Consider the following 22,527-nt stretch of genomic DNA (forward strand, 5'->3'; position numbering starts at 1 on the left):
GGGAGTTATCTCCACCCTATATAAGGACCGTATGCACACGTATCTGCTAGATTTTCCTATAAAGGCAAGAGCTAAGTGGGAGAGGGACTTGGGCCCGGTGGAGAATGAAACCTGTGAATCGGTGTTGGAGTGGGTTCCGCGATTATCATTGAGTGAGCCGTATAGGCTGTCGCAGCTTTATATTTTGCATAGAGTATATAAATCTCCGGAAGTGTTACAGAGTGGGGTTGCGTGCCGACTCTGAGTGCCCGAGGTGTGGGAGTGAGAACGCAGGAATATATCATATGATGTGGACGTGTCCTAGACTGGCCGCTGTTTGGGTGGTGGTTTTGAGTCTGGTGGAAGGTGCGTATAAATGTAGAGACCCTAGAGATCCGATAATATGTCTGTTGGGATATGTGGATGAAATAGGAGTGGACAACACCTGGAAGATTGCAATCGCTAGGCTACTATATATGGCTCGGAAAGTGATAGCGCGGAACTGGATAAAGGTGGAACCACCTGCGAGGAGGGAATTTCTTCAATATGTACAACACTGTCTAAAGCTGGAAAAAGGGGTTTACAAGAGACGGGGGAAAATAGAAATGTTTAATAAAATGTGGTCTCCATGGCTTGAGTTGGGATGAGGAGTAATAGAAGTCGGGTACTATAGGTTTCACTGGGGATGAGCTGTCCTATGGGGAGGGGGGAGGGAGGTTGTGGGTATGTTGGGGTTTCTTTAAAATAAGAAAAGGTGTATGTAACATTGAAATGTGGATGAGAATGTGATGTTTTCTCGTTTATTGTTAATAAAAATCTATTTAAATAAAAAAAAAAAAAAAAAAAAAAAAGGGCAGAGAGCTCCACTCCAACTCAGATGCCAGCAAGGTGGAGGTGTGGTACTGGTATGGGTTGGAATCATCAAAGATGAATTTGTGGGACCTTTTCGGGTTGAGGATGGAGTGAAGCTCAACTCCCAGACCTACTGCCCGTTTCTGGAAGACAACGTCTTCAAGCAGTGGTACAGGAAGAAGTCGGTATCGTTCAAGAAAAACATGATTTTCATGCAGGACAATGCTCCATCACATGCCTCCAACTATTCCACAGCGTGGCTGGCCAGTAAGGGTCTCAAAAAAGAAAAAATAATGACATAGCCCCCTTGTTCACCTGATCTGAACCCCATAGAGAACCTGTGGTCCCTCATAAAATGTGAGATCTACAGGGAGGGAAAACAGTCCACCTCTCGGAACAGTGTCTGGGAGGCTGTGGTGGCTGCTGCACACAATGTTGATCGTAAACAGATCAAGCAACTGACAATCTATGGATGGAGGCTGCTGAGTGTCATAAAAAAGAAAGGTGGCTATACTGGTCAATAATTTTTGGGGGTTTTGTTTCTGCATGTCGGAAATGTTTATTTCTAAATTTTGTGCATTTATATTGGTTTACCTGATGAAAAAGAACAAGTGAGATGGAAATATATTTGGTTTTTATTAAGTTGCCTAATAATTCTGCACAGTAATAGTTACCTGCACAAACAGATATCCTCCTAAGATAGCCAAATAAAAAAAACCCCACTCCAACTTCCAAAAATATTAAGCTTTGATATTTATGAGAACATAGTTGTTGATCAATAATAAAAATAATCCTCTAAAATACAACCTGCCTAATAATTCTGCACACAGTGAACATAATACTTTACTTTAACCCCTTAGTGACCGAGCCAAATTTTTTAAATCTGACCAGTGTCACTTTATGTGGTAATAACTCTGCAACGCTTCAACAAATCCCAGTGATTTTGAGATTGTTTTTTCGTGACACATTATACTTTATGATAATGGTAAATTTTGTTCAACATTTTTTGTGTTTATCTATAAAAAATATCAAAAATTTGAGAAAAATGTTAAAAAATTAGCAATTTTCTAAATTTGAATGATTATCCCTTTAATCCAGATAGTCATACAACAGCAAACCATTAATAAATAATATTCCCCACTTGTCGGCTTTACATCAGTACATTTGTAAAATGTTATTTTATTTTGTTAGCATTTTAGGAGGTTTAAAAATGTAGCAGCAATTTTTCATTTTTTCAAAGAAATTTACAAAATTTATTTTTTTAGGGACTTATCCATGTTTGAAGTGACTTTAGGGGTCCCATATATTGGGAAACCCACAAACGTGATACCATTTTAAAAACAGCACCCCTAAACATATTGAAAACTGCTGTCAGGTAGTTTATTAACCCTTCAGGTGCTTTACAGGAAGTAATGCAAAGTGGTATGACAGAAATCAAAATGTGTATTTTTACCACCTAAGTGTTGCTAACTTCTAAACAGATTACTATAGCTGTCAGACTCTAAGGCCGCTATTTGGTCATGAATTGCCATCGCAAACATCAGGACAACAAAATCATGATCTGAGGGCACCAATTGTGACAAAGAAGAAGCCCCCACACACTGTTAACCATTTATAATGATGTAGTCACTATTGACAGCAGCATCTAAGGGGTTAAACAGAATTTAGATGGTGCAAATACTGATCGTGGCTGGTGCAGCAAGTTGTCAGCTATAGTGTACAACCGATAGATGCTGGATTGTCATCTGTATGGGGAGGCTATTCTCTTATATCTCAGGTCAGTTAAAAGGCGTATTGGCGGTCATTAAGGGGTTTTAAATAGTACTCATGAAAATAAAAGCTTGTAGTATATCTTAACTGAGAAATTTGCTGCTTTCTCCTTTTTGGATTGATCATTCATTCTCAATATTTTTATTTCATGGGTGAGTGTCTTCAGTGAAAACAGATGTAGCCATTGCTGAACTAGGAAATGAGTTGGTTCTCATAAAGTTATATGGAGGGGGATGACCAGGAGACCGACACAGACAATCTGATGAAAGTTCATCTGTATTTTTTTTTTCTTACAATTTTAACACTTTGTTTTCTGGCTTTGGTATATAATGCTGAAAATAATGTAGAAAAGAGGTTTTGTACAGTTTGTGTAAACTCTTATTGTATGCTGGAAAGCTTATTTCTGGGAGAGTGGTAGTGGTAGTCCAAATACCCGTATATACTCGAGTATAAGCCGACCCGAAAGTTTTGCCACAAAAAACTGGGAAAACTTATTGACTCGAGTATAAGCCTAGGGTAGGAAATGCAGCAGCTACCGGTGAATTTCAAAAATAAAAATAGATGCTCCATACTGTTCATTATTGCCCCATAGATGCTCCATATAAAGCTGTGCCACATATAATGCTGCATACTGTTCATTATTGCCCCATAAGATGCTCCATATAAAACTGTGCCACATACAATGCTCTGCACCGTTCATTATGGCCCCATATAAAGCTGTGCCACATATAATGCTCCATACTGTTGATTATTGCCCCATAGATACTCCATTTAAAGCTGTGCCATGTATAATGCTGCTCCTGCAATAAAAAAAAAAAAAATCACATACTCACCTCTCTTCGCTCAGGACGCCGGCGCTTTCAATATTTACCTGCTCCTCGTGCGGCTCCGTCTCCAGCACTGACGCTCAGCAGGGGGCGCGCACTGACTACGTCACCGCGCCCTCCGACCTGAGCGTCACTGCCAGAGGACGCTGGAGACTGAGCCGCACCGGAACGAGGAGCAGGTAAATATCGCGCTGCGCTCCCCCTCCCCGTATACTTACCTGCTCCTGGCGCGGTCCCTGCTTCTTCCAGCGCTGCATCTTCTTCCTGTATTGAGTGGTCACAGTTACCGATCATTACAGTAATGAATATGCGGCTCCACCCCTATGGGAGGTGGAGTCGCATATTCATTGCTGTAATGAGCGATACCATGTGACCGTTCAATACAGGAAGAAGATGCAGCGCTGGAAGAAGCAGGGACCGCGCTGAGAGTAGGTAAGTATAACCAGACAGCCCCCGCTCCCCTTCCCCTGCCGACCCCCGGGTATGACTCGAGTATAAGCCGAGAGGGGGACTTTCAGCCCAAGAAAATGGGCTGAAAATCTCGGCTTATACTTGAGTATATACGGTAGATAAAACTATTAATTTGTGCAGTTTAATATCACTTAAGTGGTCTATGTAATGTTTACTTTTCTTAAATCCAGTCTCTCCGCACCAGTCTTGTAAATCTGTAGTGACGGATTGTTTGCCTTAATATGGGATACATCCATAGTGATCCATGCACATCAGTTTGATCTCTTGTTCTGCTAGTTCAGACTATTTTCTAATTGAATACTATGATTAAAGTTATTTAAAAAGGAAAGAGAAACAATATTTTTTAGGATCTATGATCCTCTTTAATTTTTTTTTCTCTTTCAGACAAGGGAAATGAATTCCAAGGGCAAGGCTTTCAAGGAAACCAACCACCGTTTCACAGTATGCGATTTCTATATTTCCATCTAATCCATTCAGTGAACTACCTAAAGACCACCTTTCTTTGGTTTAGTAGGGGTTTAAAGAACGCCTGTTGCCACACTTGTACATGTGAAGGCATTCTAAGCAAAAACGTCTGATTCTGTCTAGTTGAATCCGCCTGTTCCAGTATGAGAGGTGTTGCTTCTTGACAACTGCTTATTCCCCTCACTCCATTTAAAGAAGCACTACCACCAAAGTTTTGATCCACTCAATATATTGAAGTCATATGGTATGGCCCTGTGTACTTACAATTGCTCATTTTGCCTTTCTACCCAGTAAACAAGAAGTCTCTTGTTCCTGCAGAAATCGCTCCCCTCTTCAACTTCTGACTCAACTTCTCTGCTCCTCCCCCTGCCAGGGACTTTTGCAGTGACTCATGACTCCTTGCAGGGAAACTTGAACTCCTCCTGTTTCTACATGCATCATAAAAAGATTCAGCTAGTCAGTTTGTAGTCACATGATGTCATAGACCTAATGGAAAAGAAGAATTATCTGGGTAGAAAGGCAATATGACCAATTATAATTACACAGTGCTATATAATATGCAATTTATTAAGAGGATACAAATTTGGATGGGAGGAGTGCTTCTTTAATTATCTACTCTAAGCTCACCTAGCTGAAATGTTTATCGTTTTGTTTGCCAAATGGCTGTTAACTGAATGAGCATTGTGATATTGCATATGTTTGGACTGTGTAACATGAATTATTATTATTATTTTTTTTTTTTAAAGAGGTTCTCCCAGAATGAGATCAAATGGAGTCTATGATATAGTTCAAACTGCAGCCTGTCCTAGTCACATGTCAGGACGGGCTGCAGACTGAAGAAATACAGCTCCCTAGACCTATGTCCAACTGACTGCTGTATCACACATACTCCATCAGAGGGAGAGACCTCGGCTGCAATACTTGAAGAAATATATTTTAACCCTCGTTGTACTCAGTGAGGAGACTTGACATCACCCAACTGGAAAACAAATAAACATTGAGTTTGAAACTGGAGATAAACCCCCTTTGTGTTTAGGAAGGAATAGATCTATTCCATCACACATGACAGCTGTGCTCCAGGTCAAGTAAGGTATGGGTGATACCGCTCATGTCAGTTGAAACGCAGGTCTCGGGAACTGTTTGTCATCAGTCTGTAAGCTGTACAGACTCGTGACTAAGATGTGCTGCGGTTTTAATTAGAATGTCGTCCATTTTCTAACTCATTCCTGATGACCCTTTTAAGAGAGAGAAATATAAAATGGACTCATCAACAATGAAATTACAACACCAGAGAAAGGAAGTGTTTGTGGCAACGTGAAAATCACAAGATCGATGGACCAAATGATGAAAAGATCTTCAGTATTGACTTGAGTCATGTTCAGAAATACAGTTGCACAACATGGCATGCTATCACTTGGGTTATTAATGGTTTCCCAAGGATTGTTCAGCCACTCTAAATGCAATTGGGCATGCTAGTCAATGACGTTCCAGATGTGCTCCAAGGCTGCTTTCACACATCCGTTTTTTTGTCGTCAGGCACAATCTGGCGAATTTAATGGAAGCCTATGTCGCCGGAATCCGTCAACTGATTCTATTTTTGTTTTCAACTGCACATGCCCAGAAATGGTATTTTGCCATTCTGGGGTCTCTCACCCCCCCCCCCCCCCCCCCGCTCGACCCAAGTGCATTCAGCGTTGCAGAACATCAAACAAATAGCTATTAGTAACCTCATTGATACATGCAGTTATGTGCTGTGGCATGATATTTCAGTTCATAGAGCGCACACACTATACCTGGGGTGGGGAATTAATTTTCCCAAGGGACACATGACCATGACTGTTGTGGTGGGCCAAACCAATAGGTTGGAATTAATTCTGCTCAATATTAACCCCTTAACGTCCAATGACGGATATATCCGACATTGGACGCCTCCCCCTGTTTGGTGCGGGTTCCGTCGATGGGTCTGTACCTTTACCAGCACATCACAGCTGATCTGATCAGTTTTTATACTTTGCCCCACAAACCTTTTGTTTCAGTCATAGGGATGGGCAGCTCTAGCTTTTCAGTCATGATCAATCAAATGTGTTTTGGAACGCCCATCTTATTCACATTCCTTCCCGTCACTGCAATCTCCCACCAAATCCTGCACTTGTTCAGTGGCGCTTAGCTTTCTGGACATAAGCACTGAATCTGAGTGTACCCTAAGATTCGTTGCGCATGCTCGTAATGCTGAGCTTCATTGCGCAAGTGTGGGATCTGCTGGGAGATAGCGGTGACGTAGGGAGCAGTGATGGGGAAGAATGCTAATACAATGGCTGTGGAGAATTTCAAAATGCATTTGACAGTGGCTAGAGCTGCCCACCCCTATGACCGAAACAAAAGGTATGTGGGGCAAAGTATAAAAAGTGATTTTTGTGCCAAATACTTGGACTTTTTGCTTGAGACAAACATGTTAGTGATGCAATGTGCATCACTAACCTGACATTGGAGGTAATTTAATAGAAATAAAGGATGTGACTGGTTCCATTTTAATATTATGATTAAGTCCCCACGCGGCCTCCCTGCGCGCAGCGCGAGCCCCCACGCGGCCTCCCTGCGCGCAGCGCGAGCCCCCACGCGGCCTCCCTGCGCGCAGCGCGAGCCCCCACGCGGCCTCCCTGCGCGCAGCGCAGTGGCTCACACTGATTGGTGGAAGAAGGTGCCATTCCCCCCTCTGCTCCACCATTGTATTCACTGCTGTCTGCATCCACAGGATGTGGTGACAGAGGGCGGATGGGTGGGGGAGGGCATTTTGCAGTCTGTGAGCCACTGCTTGAATTCTTTGGACTGGATCAGCCAGAAGGCTGGAGGTGTCCCAAGGGCCGCACTATGCCCAGGTCTGCCCTACACTGATTGAAGTGAGATGTTTTGAAAATGTTTCCATTTTTCATCATTTGCATATTGTTAACACGTCTATCCATCCTGTGATTTCTTTAATTCTACAACTTTTACTTCTTGGTGTGCAATTTTATGTGGTATTTTTTTGTTTTTTTTTTTGTTTTATGGTCAATGATTCTTTAATATTTTACTCTTTCAGACCATGGAAATGGAACCCAGAGACCACCCTTTCAAGGAAACCGACCACCATTTCACAGTATGCTATTCCTATACTTTCATCTAATTTGTTCAGTAATGAGACCGACTACCAAAACACCACCTTTCTTTGGCTTAGTAGGGGTTTAAAGAGAACCTGTTGCTACACTTGTACATGTCAAAACATTCTAAGCACAAAATGTTTGATACTGTCTAGTTGAATCCGCCTGTTTCAGTATGAGAGTTGTTGCTTATTGACCACGGCTTATTCCCCTCAATCCATTTGAAGGAAACCTGTCTCCCCCCCCCCCCCCCCCATCCCCAGGCGTTTTTAACTAAAAGAGCCACCTTGTGCTGCATTCTGTCAAGGTGGCTCTTTTAGTTGGGATCCCTGCAAACGCTGAAATAATCGTTTTTATAATGTGCCCCTCATATGTGAAGTTTCAGGGGGGCATGTCTTTTCCCCTTGGACACAGACGCCTCCCAGCCATCATTCAGGGCCACCTGGCGCCGCCTCCATTTCCTTCCCTAACGCCCCCGGCGCCTGCGCTTTTTTTTTTCTGCCATGCGCAGTTTGCGCTGCCCTTAGACTCCCATCACATGATGGAAACTTACAGCGCAGGCGCCGGGGTCGTTCAGGAAGGAAATGGAGGCGGCGCACGGAAGCCCTGAGTGATTGGAGGCGTTTGTGTCAGGCGGGTGAAGACATGCCCCCCTGACAAACTGCAGGTATGAAGGGCAAATTCTAAAAACGATTATTTCAGCGTTGGCAAGCACTCCAACTAAAAGAGCCACCTTGACAGAATGCAGCATTAGTGCTGCACATGGTGTCTTTTAGTTAAAAACGCCTGGGGATGGGGGGGGTGACAGGTTCCCTTTAAAGATGCACTACCACCAAAGTTTTGAACCCTCAATATATTGCAGTCATGATATTATATGGCCCTGTGTACTTACAATTGCCCATTGTAAACCCATTTGAATCTGATGATGTTTGGGGGATGAGCGTGGCAATGTGAAAAATCACAAGATCGATAGACCAAATGATGGAAAGCTCTTCAGTATTGACTGAGTCATGTTCAGAAATTCACTTGCACAACATGGCATGCTCTCAATCAGGTTATTGGTTTCCCGAGGATTGTTCTGCCACTCTAAATGCAATTGGGCATGCTAGTCAATGACGTTCCAGATGTTCTCTAAGGGAGACAAGTGCGAAGATGCTGCACATCAAGGGAGTACATTTAGGCCATTTTGGTTGCTCACAATAGCATAAGTAACATGCAGCCTGGCTTTGTCATGTTCACAATTGGCTCCTGAGACACAATAGAGAAATGGCTGCATCCTGTGTGACCTAAACATGCTGCCATGGTCTACAGTGTCTCCTGAGTTGTCTCTCATTGAGCACATCTGGGTGGGACGACATTATCTGGCAATTGCAATGGAAGCTGCCAACAGCGGATCTTGATAATTTGCTTACCAAGTGCATTCTTTGTGGCAGAACGTTCCCCCTTCTTTCTCCGACAACCTCATTGCTATTGCGCCACGGCACATAAGTGCATGTATTTCTGTTCATGGGGCACGTACTGTAAAGCAAATGAAGCCAGATGTTTTGTTTCGATTTTTCATCATGTTCATATCATTGACACGTCTAATCCTGTGATTTCCTTAATTCATCAACTTTTCCTTATTGGTGTTGCAATTTTATTGTTGAGAGATATAATTTTTTTTTTTTTTTTTTATGGTCGATTGTTTTTTTTTAATATTTTACTCTTTCAGACCAGGGAGACGGACCCCAGAGACCACCCTTTCAAGGAAACCAACCACCATTTCACAGTATGTTACTTCTATATTTCCATGTAATTCAATCATTGATGAGACAGACTACCTAAAGACCACCTTTCTTTGGTTTAGTAGGGGTTTAAAGAAAACCTGTTGCCATATTTGTATTTGTGAAGGCATTCTACACAAAAACATCTGATTCTGTCTATTTGATTCCGCCTGTTCCAGTGTGAGATGTTGCTTCTTGGACAACTGCTTATTCCCCCAATCAATTTAACCCCTTTCTGCCAGCTGACGGAATAGTACGTCAGCTGGCAGATCCCCTGCTTTGAGGTGGGCTCCGGCGGTGAGCCCACCTCAAAGCCGCGGCATGTCAGCAGTTTTGTACAGCTGACATGTGCGCGCAATGAGCGCGAGCGGAATCGCGATCCGCCCGCGCCCATTAACTAGTTAAATGCCGCTGTCAAGCGCTGACAGCGGCATTTAACTAGCGCTCCCGGCCGCGCGGCCGGAGATGCTCGCATTGCTGGCCCCCGTCACATGATTGGGGGTCAGCAGTGCATTGCCATAACAACCAGAGGTCTCCTTGAGACCTCTATGGTTGTTGATGGCTGATTGCTTTGAGCGCCATCCTGTGGTCGGCGTTCAAAGCAACCCTGCATTTCTGCTACATAGAGGTGATCTGTGCATCACCTCTATGTAGCAGAGGCGATCGAGTTGTGCATGCTTCTAGCCTCCTATGGAGGCTATTAAAGCATGCCAAAAAAAAAAAAAAGATGAAAAATATAAAAAAAAAATATATAAAAGTTTAAATCGCCCCCCTTTCGCCCCAATCGAAATAAAACCATTTAAAAAAAAATCAAACATACACATATTTGGTATCGCCGCGTTCAGAATCGCCCGATCTATCAATAAAAACAAAGGCTTAACCTGACCTCTAAATGGCGTAGCGAGAAAAAAATCAAAACGCCAAAATTACGTTTTTTTGGTCGCCGCGACATTGCATTAAAATGCAATAACGGGTGATCAAGAGAATGTATCTACACCAAAACGGTATCATTAAAAACGCCAGCTCGGCACACAAAAAATAAGCCCTCACCTGACCCCAGATCACGAAAATTGGAGACTCTACGGGTATCGGAAAATCGCACAATTTTTTTGTTTTTTTTAAGCAAACTTTGGAATTTTTTTTCACCACTTAGATAAAAAATAACCTAGACATGTTGGTGTCTATGAACTCGTAATGACCTGGAGAATCATAATTGCAGGTTAGTTTTAGCATTTGGTGAACCTAGCAAAAAAAGCCAAACAAAAAACAAGTGTGAGATTGCACTTTTTTTTGCAATTTCATCACACTTGGAATTTTTTCCCGTTTTCTGTTACATGGCATGGTAAAACCAATGGTATCATTCAAAAGTACATCTCGTCCCGCAAAAAATAAGCCCTCACATGGCCATATTGACGGAAAAATAAAAAAGTTATGGCTCTGGGAAGGAGGGGAGCAAAAAACGAAAATGAAAAAGCTCCGGGGGTGAAGGGGTTAAAGAAGCACTACCACCAAAGTTTTGATCCTCTCAATGCAGTCATCATATTGTATGACCCTGTGTACTTACAATTGCTCATTTTGCCTTTCTACCCAGTAAATTCTCTTTTCTCTGATCTATGGAGAAACAGGAAGTCTCTTGTCCCTGCAGAAATCATTCCCCTCTTCAACTCCTGACGCCGCTGCTCTGCTCCCCCCACTGCCATGGACTTTTACAGTGACTTTTATGACTCGTACAGAGAAAAATGACCTCCTGTTTCTACATAGAGCTTAGAAGGATTCAGCTACTCAGTTTTTAATCACATGATGTCATAGATCTAATGAAAAAGCGAAGAATTAGCTGGGTAGAAGGGAAAATGAGCAATTATAAGTACACAGTGCTATATAATATGATTGCAATATATTAAGAGGATACATATTTGGATGGGAGGAGTGCTTCTTTAACCCCTTTCTGCCATCAGACGGAATAGTACATCCAATGGCAGCACCCCCGCTTTGATGTGGGCTTCGGCAGTGAGCTCGCATCAAAGCCGGGACATGTCAGCGGTTTTCAACAGCTGACATGTGCCCACAATAGGCGCGAGCAGAATAGCGATCCACCTGCGCCTATTAACTAGTTAAATGCCGCTGCCAAACTGACAGCGGCATTTAACAAGCGCATCCGGCTGTAAATGCGCACACCGGTGACCCCCGGTCGGGGGTCATCGGTGCATCTGCATGACAACCAGAGGTCTCCTTGAGACCTCTATGGTTGTTGATGCTGGATTGCTATGAGCGCCACCCTGTGGTTGGCGCTCATAGCAAGGCTGTAATTCTGCTACATACAGGCGATCTGACCATCACCTCTATGTTGTAGAGCCGATCAAGTTGTGGCAGCTTCTAGCCTCCCATGGAGGCTATTGAAGCATGCCAAATTTATATTTTTTTTTTTATTTTTATTATTTTTTAAAGTTTAAATCACCCCCCTTTCGCCTCATTCAAAATAAAACAATAAAAACCTACACATATTTGGTATTGCCACGTTCAGAATTCAGAATCTCCCGATCTATCAATTAAAAAAAAAAAAAAAAGGATTAACCAGATCGCTAAACGGCGTAGCGATAAAGTAAAAATGCAAGAATTAGTTTTTTTTTTTGGTCGCGGTGACATTACATTAAAATGCAATAACGGGCGATCAAAAGAACGTATCTGCACCAAAATGGTATCACTAGAAACATCAGCTCGGCACACAAAAAATAATACCTCACCCTACCCGAGATCACGAAAAATGGAGACACTATGGGTATCGGAAAACTACGCAATTTTTTTTTTTCTTTTTTTAGGCAAAGTTTGGATTTTTTTTTTCACCACTTAGATAAAAAGAACCTAGACAAGTTTTTGTCTATGAACTCGTAATGACCTACAGAATCATAATGGCAGGTCAGTTTTAACAGTTGGTGAACCTAGCAAAAAAGCCAAACAAAAAAACAAGTGTGGGATTGCACTTTTTTTTTTTTGCAATTTCACCGCACTTGGAATTTTTTTCGGGTGTTCTAGTACTTGACATGGTAAAACCAATGGTGTCGTTCAAAAGTACAACTCGTCCCGCAATAAATAAGCCCTCACATGGCCATATTGACAGAAAAATAAAAAAGTTATGGCTCTGGGAAGGAGGGGAGTGAAAAACGAAAATGCAAAACCGAAAAAAGCTCCAAGTGTTAATTATCTACTTTATGCTCACCTACCTGACATGTTTATAGTGGAGTTTGGCTGTCAACCGAATGATCCTTTGGAAGCTGCATATGTTTGGACTGTGTAAAATGAATTGTGGTGTTTTTCTTCACCCCAGTAAATGATGCAACATTTTAGTTTTGATTTTAAAGGGGTTCTCCAAGAATGATTAGATCATGGGCTCCACATTTTATTTCAAACTGCAGCCTATCCTAGTCACGTGTCCGAACAGACTGAAGATGTACAGCTTCCTAGACCTTAAGTCTCAACTGACAAGTGTATCACACATTTTACTCTTTCAGACCAGGGAAATGGACCCCAGAGACCACCCTTTCAAGGAAACCAACCACCATTTCACAGTATGTTACTTCTTTATTTCCTTCTAATTCCTTCAGTGATTAGAACGACTATCTAATGACCACCTTTTTTTTGTTTAGTAGGGGTGTAAAAAACACCTGTTGCGACACTTGTACATGTTAAGGCATTGTAAGCAAAAACGTCTGATTCTGTCTAGTTAAATCCTCTGTTCCACCATGAGATGTATCTATTCTAACCGCACTTAACTAGATATGCCCACCTATGTGATATGTTTATGGTAGAGTTGGGTAAATGGCTATCAGCTGAATGAACCTTGGGACATTGCATCTGTTTAGACTGCACAAATCTCTCCCCCCCCCCCAGTAAATTATGCAATACTTTATTTTAGTTTTTTAAAGGGGCTCTCAGTTCCTGATATCATCCAAACTGCTGCGTATCCTACTTGCATATCAGAACGGGCTGCAGACTGATGACCTACAGCTCCTGAGACCTGTGACTGAACTGATGAGTTGTATCACACATACCCTGTCAGAGGCCGAGTGCACGGCTATAATATGTGACGCTATATTTTAACCTACGTTTTGCCCAGTAAGGAGACTTAGTACACCCAACTGGAAAGCAAATAAACATTGAGGAGGATGATGCTGGAGCCTCCCCAACATGTTTCACTACACAGGCATCATCAGGGAAAAGAGGCTATGAGTAGCCTCATCATAACCTCTTTTTTTTTGTCTGATGCCTGTAGTGAAACAAGTTGAGGAGGCTAGTAAATAACTAACTTTATGTAACCTATGCATAATAGGTTGGATAGTAATAATAAGATGATATTGTCTCTGCAATTTTTAACCCTACGCTGACTGCTAAGCAGTATTGATCTGTGTTGGAGTACCATGCCATGTTGTGCAAGTACATGTATGTCAGGTTCTTAATGGTTTCCTGAGGAATGCTTTGCCACTCTGAATGCTCATGGGCACACTAATCAGTAATAATGTGTTTGATGGGAGACAAGTGCTTAGATGCTGCAAACCATGGAAGTATGTTTTTGGCGTAGGCTGATCACGGTAGCACAAGCAATGTGCAGCGTTGTAGTGTTGAAAAATGGTTCCTGAGACCCTATAGAGAAATGGCCATAACTTGTCTGGTCTAATTGTGCTACCATGGTCCACAACATCTCCGGACTTGTCTCTGATTGAGCACAACTGGAACGGTATTACTCTGCAATATTTGCAGAGTAATACCGTTCCAGGGAGCTGCCAGCACCAGATCTTGATGATTTTCTTTCTCCAGTGCATTCATTGTGGGATAACATTCCTCAGACAACTATTAATAACCTCATTGATATCATGCCATGACATGTAAGGGCTTGTCTTTCTGTACGTGGGGTTCACTCTCGATACTGCATGATTTAAGATGCTTTGAAACTGTTTCCATTTTTCACTATTAGCATGTAATTAACACATCTATCCGTCCTGTGATTTCCTTAAAGGGAAGGTACCGCGTTTGTAGATCATTAATAAATCACTGTAATGTAGTATAACATGCTGCTATAAGCAAGTTTTAAATGCATGTGAAACAGATTTCATGTGTTATGAGTTTAAAGAATGCACTGGGGGCTGACATCTTGGTTTTGCAGCAGTAGCAGGACACTATCAGTGTCAGATTACAGCACCCCATGGACATAGGGTCAGCGCCGGTCTATTATCTCCTATCTCTAAGGGTACCTTCACACATAACGATATTGTTAACGATATCGTTGCTATTTGTGACGTAGCAACGATATCGTTCATGAAATCGTTATGTGTGACAGCGACCAACGATCAGGCCCCTGCTGGGAGATCGCTGGTCGCTGAATAAAGTCCAGAACTTTATTTCGTCGCTGGACTCCCTGGAGACATCGCTGGATCGGCGTGTGTGACACCTATCCAGCGATGTCTTCACTGGTAACCAGGGTAAACATCGGGTTACTAAGCGCAGGGCCGCGCTTAGTAACCCGATGTTTACCCTGGTTACCATGCTAAAAGTAAAAAAAAAAACAAACAGTACATACTTACCTACAGCAGTCTGTCCTCCAGCGCTGCGCTCTGCGCTCCTCCTGTACTGGCTGTGAGCCGGAAAGCAGAGCGGTGACGTCACCGCTCTGCTTTCCGGCTCACAGACAGTACAGGAGGAGAGCAGAGAAGCAGAGCGCAGCGCTGGAGGACAGACAGCTGTAGGTAAGTATGTACTGTTTGTTTTTTTTTTTTTTTTTTTTTTACTTTTAGCATGGTAACCAGGGTAAACATCGGGTTACTAAGCGCGGCCCTGCGCTTAGTTACCCGATGTTTACCCTGGTTACCGGCATCGTTGGTCGCTGGAGAGCGGTCTGTGTGACAGCTCTCCAGCGACCAAACAGCGACGCTGCAGCGATTCGGATCGTTGTCGGTATCGCTGTAGCGTCGCTAAATGTGAAGGGGCCTTAACATTGCAGCAGCATTAGCAGTGAGCTGGGCACGCCTCTGGGCTGCACAACTCACTGCTGTAGGTGTGACTAGCTGCCATTTTATTATAGCCCTGTGCTATCTGCCGAGCTCCACTTACTCTTTATCGCAGGACAGAAGAAGCTCTCACTGCTCCTCTGTACTCCAGACAGACACCCTGAGCAGACACCCTCTGCTCCTCACATGCTGCCCTGTGTGCTTCTCCTGCTGTGTCTTTGCCTCCCCCCTCACACACAGTCCCTGTGATCTCCTGTAAGCTGCACTCACAGCCTGCAGAGAGGGAGGTGACACCTGGAGAGAGAGAGCAGGGCAGCTGACAGGACAGGGATTAAGGTGGGGGAAGGGGGATGGCAAGAATGTTATTCACAAAAAATGCTGCTGAACCCACTGTGTTCTGCTCCTCTGTAAACAAGCTGTGCCTCTGATGCAGTAACTGCTGGTGATAGCAGGTTACAGGGCAATCACACACAAAATGGTGCTGCCCTGTGATGCTGCTCTTCATTCTGCCCCAGGGATATTAGACCACCCAAAAGGGGAGGGAAATGGTGATGTGAGCAGTTACTGCCCCAATTTTGCTGCTAACAGTAAAGCTTGTAAATCTTACTATAGCTGCTTGAGGTCTAAAACGGAAAATGCTCCCCCTAGTGGTAAATATGTATATTTGTAAAAAAAATGTAAAATATTTTTCATATAGAAATGTTTGCAAACATTGCATTAATACATTTTAATTACTATTTTAAGCTTAATTTCACAAAAAAACAAAATCCAAGAAAACTGGTGGCACCTTCCCTTTAATTGTACAACTTTTCCTTCTTGATATTACAATTTCAATGTTGAGGTTATGTATACAATTTTTTTTTTTTTAATGGTATATGATTTATCTTTAATATGTTACTCTTTCAGACCAGGGCAACGTACCCCAGAGGCAACCCTTTCAAGGAAACCGACCACCGTTTCACAGTATGTTACTTCTATATTTCCATCACTAAAGAAAAAAAAAAGTTATGGAATTATAAAAATTCACGGGATCAGTATACATAATGATATCCAAATGACAAAAAAAAATCTTTCTCCTTCGCCTCATTGGGGGACACAGACCATGGGTTTTATGCTGCTTCCACTAGGAGGCTGACACTAAGTTTAACACAAAAAGAGTTACCTCCTCCTCTGCAATATACACCCTCCTGCTGGCTCCCAGAGAAAAAAGTTCTTGCTTAGTGTCCGTAGGAGGCACACGGACTGGTCTGCTATTCAGACCCAAAACTCTTTATTTTATTTTTACATTTTTGATTTTATCTTTTACAATGGACGAAGGCTTTCAAGGCTCCGATCTCACCGAACCATCAACAGGCGAGCACGGAGAGTGTCGCCTCTCCGTATCCTCTCCTGCGACGTGGGATGCCACACCTGAGCTGATTTTCAGGGGTGACTGGTTCCTTGAAGGGCACCGATCTCCCTACACCTTCAACGGACGAGCACATGGAGTGTTGCCTCCACGTATCCTCTTCCGCAGCCAGGCCTATTGCTGGACCTTCAGCCTTGTTCCATCCTAGGTGATTATCCCTTTGGATGTACAGAGGCCTACCTCGTGGTGTCCGAGCAGCCCCCACTGCACCACCACTGTTAAAGCGGATGGTACAAGGAGGCGGACGGTCCCTCTCCACCTCCCTTCTAAAGGGATGGTGGATTGAAGGTTTTCCCCCTTATCTCTGCACTGTCCAAACCAGCAGCAGCAGAGGATGACCTGCAGCAAGCTGCCTTACATGCCACCCGGGTGCTTCTCTGGGTAAGTGCTGGGGTTGGAGGGCTCCTTTCAGGTGGTCTTGGGCGGCACTGGTTAAGGGGGACCCATTTTGACTGAGGGGGCGCGCATTCGGCCCCTTCTTTCATCGGCGCCGCAAATCTAGTCCCTGGCTTTGGCCCTGTACTAGGCTACAACCCCTATCTCCGCCCATGCGATGATGCGATGCGGAGGCCCCGCCCACCGGTCCTGGTGCTTCTCGCACAGCACGAGAAGCGCCTCTGAGATCTTGGTGGCCATCTTTCTCCCCCCAGACCGCCTCAGGACACATTATCTGCCATCAGGACCGGCAGCAAGTGTTCTCAGCGCACGGGCCACGCAGTTGGAGAAACGCAGGAGGAGCGTGGACACAGACCTAGGTAAGGGAGCGCTGCATTATACATCCTCCTCCCTGCTGTCACCCCCCTTTTCTCAGCAGTATTTTTTCTCTGCAGCCCCTGCAGCGGCCTCACCGAAGGGTACATCATGTCCTAGCCTAAGGCATCCAAAAAGTCTAACAAGACTATGGCTATATTCTTTACTTCATGTTCCTCCTGCCAATCTGCATTTCCTAAGGCTCAGAGTTGGCCGCTCTGCAATGCCTGTGACCCCAACCGCGCTCAGGGGCCCTCTGCCACCACCGGGCCCAGTGTATGTAGTCCCCCTGAGTGGGCTTCGTCACTGTCTAAATCCATGGCTTTGCTCGCCAAAGTGATTGAATCCCTTCGTGATCTTTTGGGGGACCGGAGCGTTTGCAGGACTGATGTAGACTGATCCTCCCCAAGCCGGGAGCAGTCGGTTAGCAGGGGCCGAAAGCACTTTAGAAACCGTCAGGCACCTAGAAAACGGATCCATAGCACGTCTCCTGAGCAGACATGTACTTTGTCGCCTCACAGCTCCGTTTTCCCATCCCCCATGACTGCGCACCTGAGAGGGGATCCGCCCAGTCAGGACAGGAAACCCTACTGAAAATAAAAGGGCGGTACCTCTGTCACTTCAGTTGGGATTCCTGTCCTAACAGGGACCCTTGCGCTGAACACGGCGGTTCCACTTACCCAGCTCCCGTCCCGGCGTGGAAGAACAGGCAGCGCCTGTGCGTCGGAGCTCGGCGTCTGGAGGCGCCATCCGTGGGTCCTCCGGGGCTCTGCTCCCGAGCGGGCGTTGGTGCAGCACGGTCCTGGCCGGATTCCTTCCGTGGCTGCCACGCCGCCCTCATCTCTCTGCCGTGCGGCGGCCGCTTCCGGGTCGCCCGTCTGACGTCATGCGCAAGGCACGCTGGGAATGGGCGTGCCCGTGTGTCGTCATAGGCGGGCGCCGGATCCAAGATGGCGGCGCCCATGAAGAAAACGCTACGCTGGCCGGTGGATAGAGACTCCGGTGGCGCGGCAGAGCAGGGGAGAGGCCACTATTGGGAACCGGAGGAGGCGCGGAGTGCAGTGGATCCTCCATAAAAGGGGTGATAACCACAGAAGACGCACTTGTGCCCAGAAACTTAATTATGGAAGTGGGGCAGCAAGAGCAGCAGCAGCCGCCATCACAACAGCAGCAGGAGCTCTCGCCAGATGCCTTGCCGAGCCACCAGCATACCAGGAGCAGCCGCTCAAGTGGAAGGGCAGCGGTCGTCTTGTCCGGCAAGATTCGTCGACGTCCAAGAGGGACGCTTCACATGCATCTGTCCAGCCTCCAAAACCGGTACCCGTGATTGTCAGCAGTGGTGAGTGATCTACGTGAATATCACACTTATGTTAACAGGGTCCATTTTTTCTGTTTGATCACTAGGGGTCCAGGAAGTCTAGCGGGAAAACAAGGAACAGAGTGTGTGATCTTTGTAAAGTCCCACTTGCAGTTCAGTGGCAGAAGGATCTCTGTGCTGACTGCATTAATAAAACCATACAAGAAGAGACCCCTAATTTTGCCACTAGCCTTAAAGCCATAACACAGGCAGAAATAAAAAAAAAAACTCCTTAAAAATGACCCTTAATAAACCAAGAAGGAAAAGCCGTAAGGCGTCTACAGAGTCAGATGCCTCTCAGACAGGAGAGTCCTAAATCATTGCGATCTCCCTCTACCTCCTCGGCCTCTATCCAGTCTTCAGATTCCTCCTCGGACAGTGATTCAGGAGGTTGTCCATGTTTTCCAACTGAGGACGTAGACAAATTAGTTAAAGCAGTTAGATCTTGTTAGCAGCGGGTTAATCAGCGTGATGTCCACAACGAGCAACAGAGAATGTTCATTTATTAAGAATTATGAACATCCAGCATTACAACATGAGAACAGGATCAATGTGGTTTCTGAGAGAGACAGAGATCTGCTGTGAGTCCTTTCAGTTTCAGCTACACACAAGAAATGTGCTCACAGGGAAGGGGGAGAAGGAACATCCTGTCTGTAAATGAGGACTCTTTGTGTCTTTGTGCTCACAGGGAAGGGGGAGGAGGAACATCCTGTCTGTAAATGAGGACTCTTTTTTTTTTTTTTTTGTTTTTTTTTTGTTTTGTTGACATGTGAACAATGTGCATGCAGATATATCAATCACATCATATTAAACAAACAATAGTTGTTGCAATACATACAGATCAATATGCATTAGGCCAACACCCTCACTCAACAACTACTTATTCTGTCAGTCCCATAGTGGTTCTCAATTCTTGGAACCTAGGTCGTGGCAATGGCTTGGTCAAAATATCAGCTAACATTTTATCAGTTTCACAATAAACAAATTGAATTACGCCACAATCTATTAAATCACGTAGATGATATCTGACGTCGATTTGCTTAGTTCTAGCACTGATCTTTTCACTGCATGCAAGTTTAATGCATCCTTGGTTGTCCTCATATATCACCGTTGGCTGAGTTAACGGTTTACCAAGATCGTCCATCAGTTGTCTTAGCCAAATGATCTCCTGACTTGCATAGGCTGCGGATACATACTCAGCTTCTGTAGATGACAAAGCAACAGACACTTGTTTTCTACTAGACCAGGAGATTGAACTTTCTCCAAGTTTAAATACGTATCTGCTTGTGGATTTACGATCTTGCGAATCACCAGCCCAATCTGAGTCAACATAGCCGGTGAGTTTTAGATTTCCTGCTGCAGATATTTTTAAATTTACACCTTGTGTCCCCTTTAAATATTGGAGAACTCTTTTAACGGCATTCCAGTCCTTTTGGCGCGGTTTCTCCACATATCTGCACAATATTCCAACTGCTGTTGTAATATCCGGTCGAGTCGTAGTTGATATATATAGAAGTGCCCCCACTGCCTGTCGATATTTCTCGTTGTTAGGCAACAGGTCATCTTCTTCCAGTTTCAGGTAGGATGATTCCATTGGCGTTGATACATCTTTGGCCTCCGTCATTCCGAACTGATCCAAAATTGAATTAATCTTTGCTCTTTGATTTAAAAAAAACTTCCATCTTCCTCTCTCTGGATGTGGATTCCTAGATAATGTCACATTTCCTAGGTCTTTCGTTTCAAAATGCTGGTTCAAAATTTTAGTAATTTTCCCAATTTCAGCTTCTTCTTGATGAACTACAATTACATCGTCCACATATAAGAGAATATACATCCATTTTCCATCTGTATATCTCGTGTGCAGGCATGGATCCGCTTGACCTCTTTTAAATCCTTCTTCTAACAAGACTTTGTTCATTTTAGTGTTCCATGCTCTCGCCGATTGCTTAAGACCATAAAGAGATTTTTGTAGTTTGCAAACAAGATTCTGTTCACCTTCCTTTACATAACCTTCAGGTTGAGTCATGTATAAGTCCTCCTCAATGTCACCATTTAAAAATGCAGTTTTGATATCCAAATGTCTGACAAACATCCTTTGTACTGCAGCTACCGCCAACAATGCTCTAAATGTTGTCTGCTTAGCGACCGGGGAAAAAGTAGCATCATAGTCTTTGCCATATTTTTGAGAATATCCTTTTGCGACCAACCTCGCTTTAAATCTGTGGACTTTACCTTCAGAATCATATTTGGTTTTAAATACCCATTTGCACTTAATTGCCTTTTTATCCTGTGGTAACTCAGTGATTTTCCAAGTTTGAAGTTGATGAAGCGAGTTCATTTCTTCATTCGTGGCATTGATCCACTTTGTTCTTTCATGGGCGGGTAGTTTCTGCATTTCATCCCATGACTGTGGTTCTGACTCAGGCAGTGTCTTCACAATGTAGGATAAATGTTTAGCTGGTATTCCTTTGTTTGATCTTGACGACCGTCTAATTTCAGGTTCACTTAGGCCTTTTGTTGTTTCTTCAGTGGTTGAAGAGTCCAGCCAGACTTCTACATTCTTTTCTTCGTTGTCTTGTAATTGTGATTGAGATTGTTGTTGTTGTTGCTTCATCTGGACTACTGGCATAATGTCATAAAACTTGGGTGACACGAAGTTTTCATCAAACACTACATCTTTACTTATTGTGACCTTGTTTGTCTCTGGGTGTAAAATTCTATAACCTTTCTGGGTTTCACTGTAGCCTACCAGGATGCCTTCCTTGGCATGAGATTTCCACTTAGTTCGTTTTTCTTTGGGAACATGTGCAAATGCTTTACTTCCAAAAATCCTTGTGTCGTAGTTTTGGTTTTGTACCATTCCATTGTTCAAATGGAGTTTTCTCTGTCGCTTTACTTGGTAGTCTGTTCTGAAGATAACAAGCCGTCATAATGGCTTTGCCCCAATATACTGTAGGCAAATTTGCATCAAATAACATACTCCTTGCGCTTTCACAGAGTGTCCGGTTCCTTCTTTCTGCTACACCATTTTGCTCAGGGTTGTATGGTACAGTAGTTTGAAATATGATTCCATTTTTCTTTAAAATGCTCTTTCATTACTTGTATACTCAGTTCCATTATCTGCACGTAAAGTTTTTGGCATTCTTCCAAACTTGTTGTGTACTTCAGCTAGATATATTCCAAGTTTATAATAATAATAATAATAATTTTTATTTATATAGCGCCAACATATTCCGCAGCGCTTTACAAATTATAGAGGGGACTTGTACATACAATAGACATTACAGCATAACAGAAATACAGTTCAAAACAGATATCAAGAGGAGTGAGGGCCCTGCTCGTAAGCTTACAAACTATGAGGAAAAGGGGAGACACGAGAGGTGGATGGTAACAATTGCTATAGTTATTCGGACCAGCCATAGTGTAAGGCTTGGGTGTTCATGTAAAGCTGCATGAACCAGTTAATTAATTTTTTTTTTTTTTTTTTTTTTAATATAGGCCACACAGGGATCGTTAGGTTAATGCATTGAGGCGGTAGGCCAGTCTGAACAAATGAGTTTTTAGGGCACGCTTAAAACTGTGGGGATTGGGGATTAATCGTATTATCCTAGGTAGTGCATTCCAAAGAATCGGCGCAGCACGTGTAAAGTCTTGGAGACGGGAGTGGGAGGTTCTGATTATTGAGGATGCTAACCTGAGGTCATCAGCGGAGCGGAGGGCACGGGTAGGGTGGTAGACTGAGACCAGAGAGGAGA

The 22,527-nt window shown here is 43.8% G+C and overlaps 1 protein-coding gene across 7 annotated transcripts in view; it reads left to right on the forward strand.

The window, feature by feature from the left end:
* Nucleotides 1-22,527, forward strand: part of LOC138681513 (heterogeneous nuclear ribonucleoprotein L-like) — a 193,298-nt gene that overhangs the window by 55,851 nt on the left and 114,920 nt on the right. For 3 of the 7 annotated variants that reach the window (XM_069769075.1, XM_069769076.1, XM_069769077.1), the window contains exons 7-11: nt 4,284-4,340; nt 7,441-7,497; nt 9,210-9,266; nt 12,768-12,824; nt 16,164-16,220. In XM_069769075.1, coding sequence (XP_069625176.1) covers nt 4,284-4,340; nt 7,441-7,497; nt 9,210-9,266; nt 12,768-12,824; nt 16,164-16,220 — 285 coding nt within the window. The remainder of the gene's footprint in view (nt 1-4,283; nt 4,341-7,440; nt 7,498-9,209; nt 9,267-12,767; nt 12,825-16,163; nt 16,221-22,527) is intronic. The other 4 variants (XM_069769080.1, XM_069769081.1, XM_069769078.1 and 1 more) reach the window with 3 other exon arrangements.

This window comes from Ranitomeya imitator, chromosome 5 (genome assembly GCF_032444005.1).
Source record: "Ranitomeya imitator isolate aRanImi1 chromosome 5, aRanImi1.pri, whole genome shotgun sequence".
Lineage (NCBI taxonomy): Eukaryota > Metazoa > Chordata > Amphibia > Anura > Dendrobatidae > Ranitomeya > Ranitomeya imitator.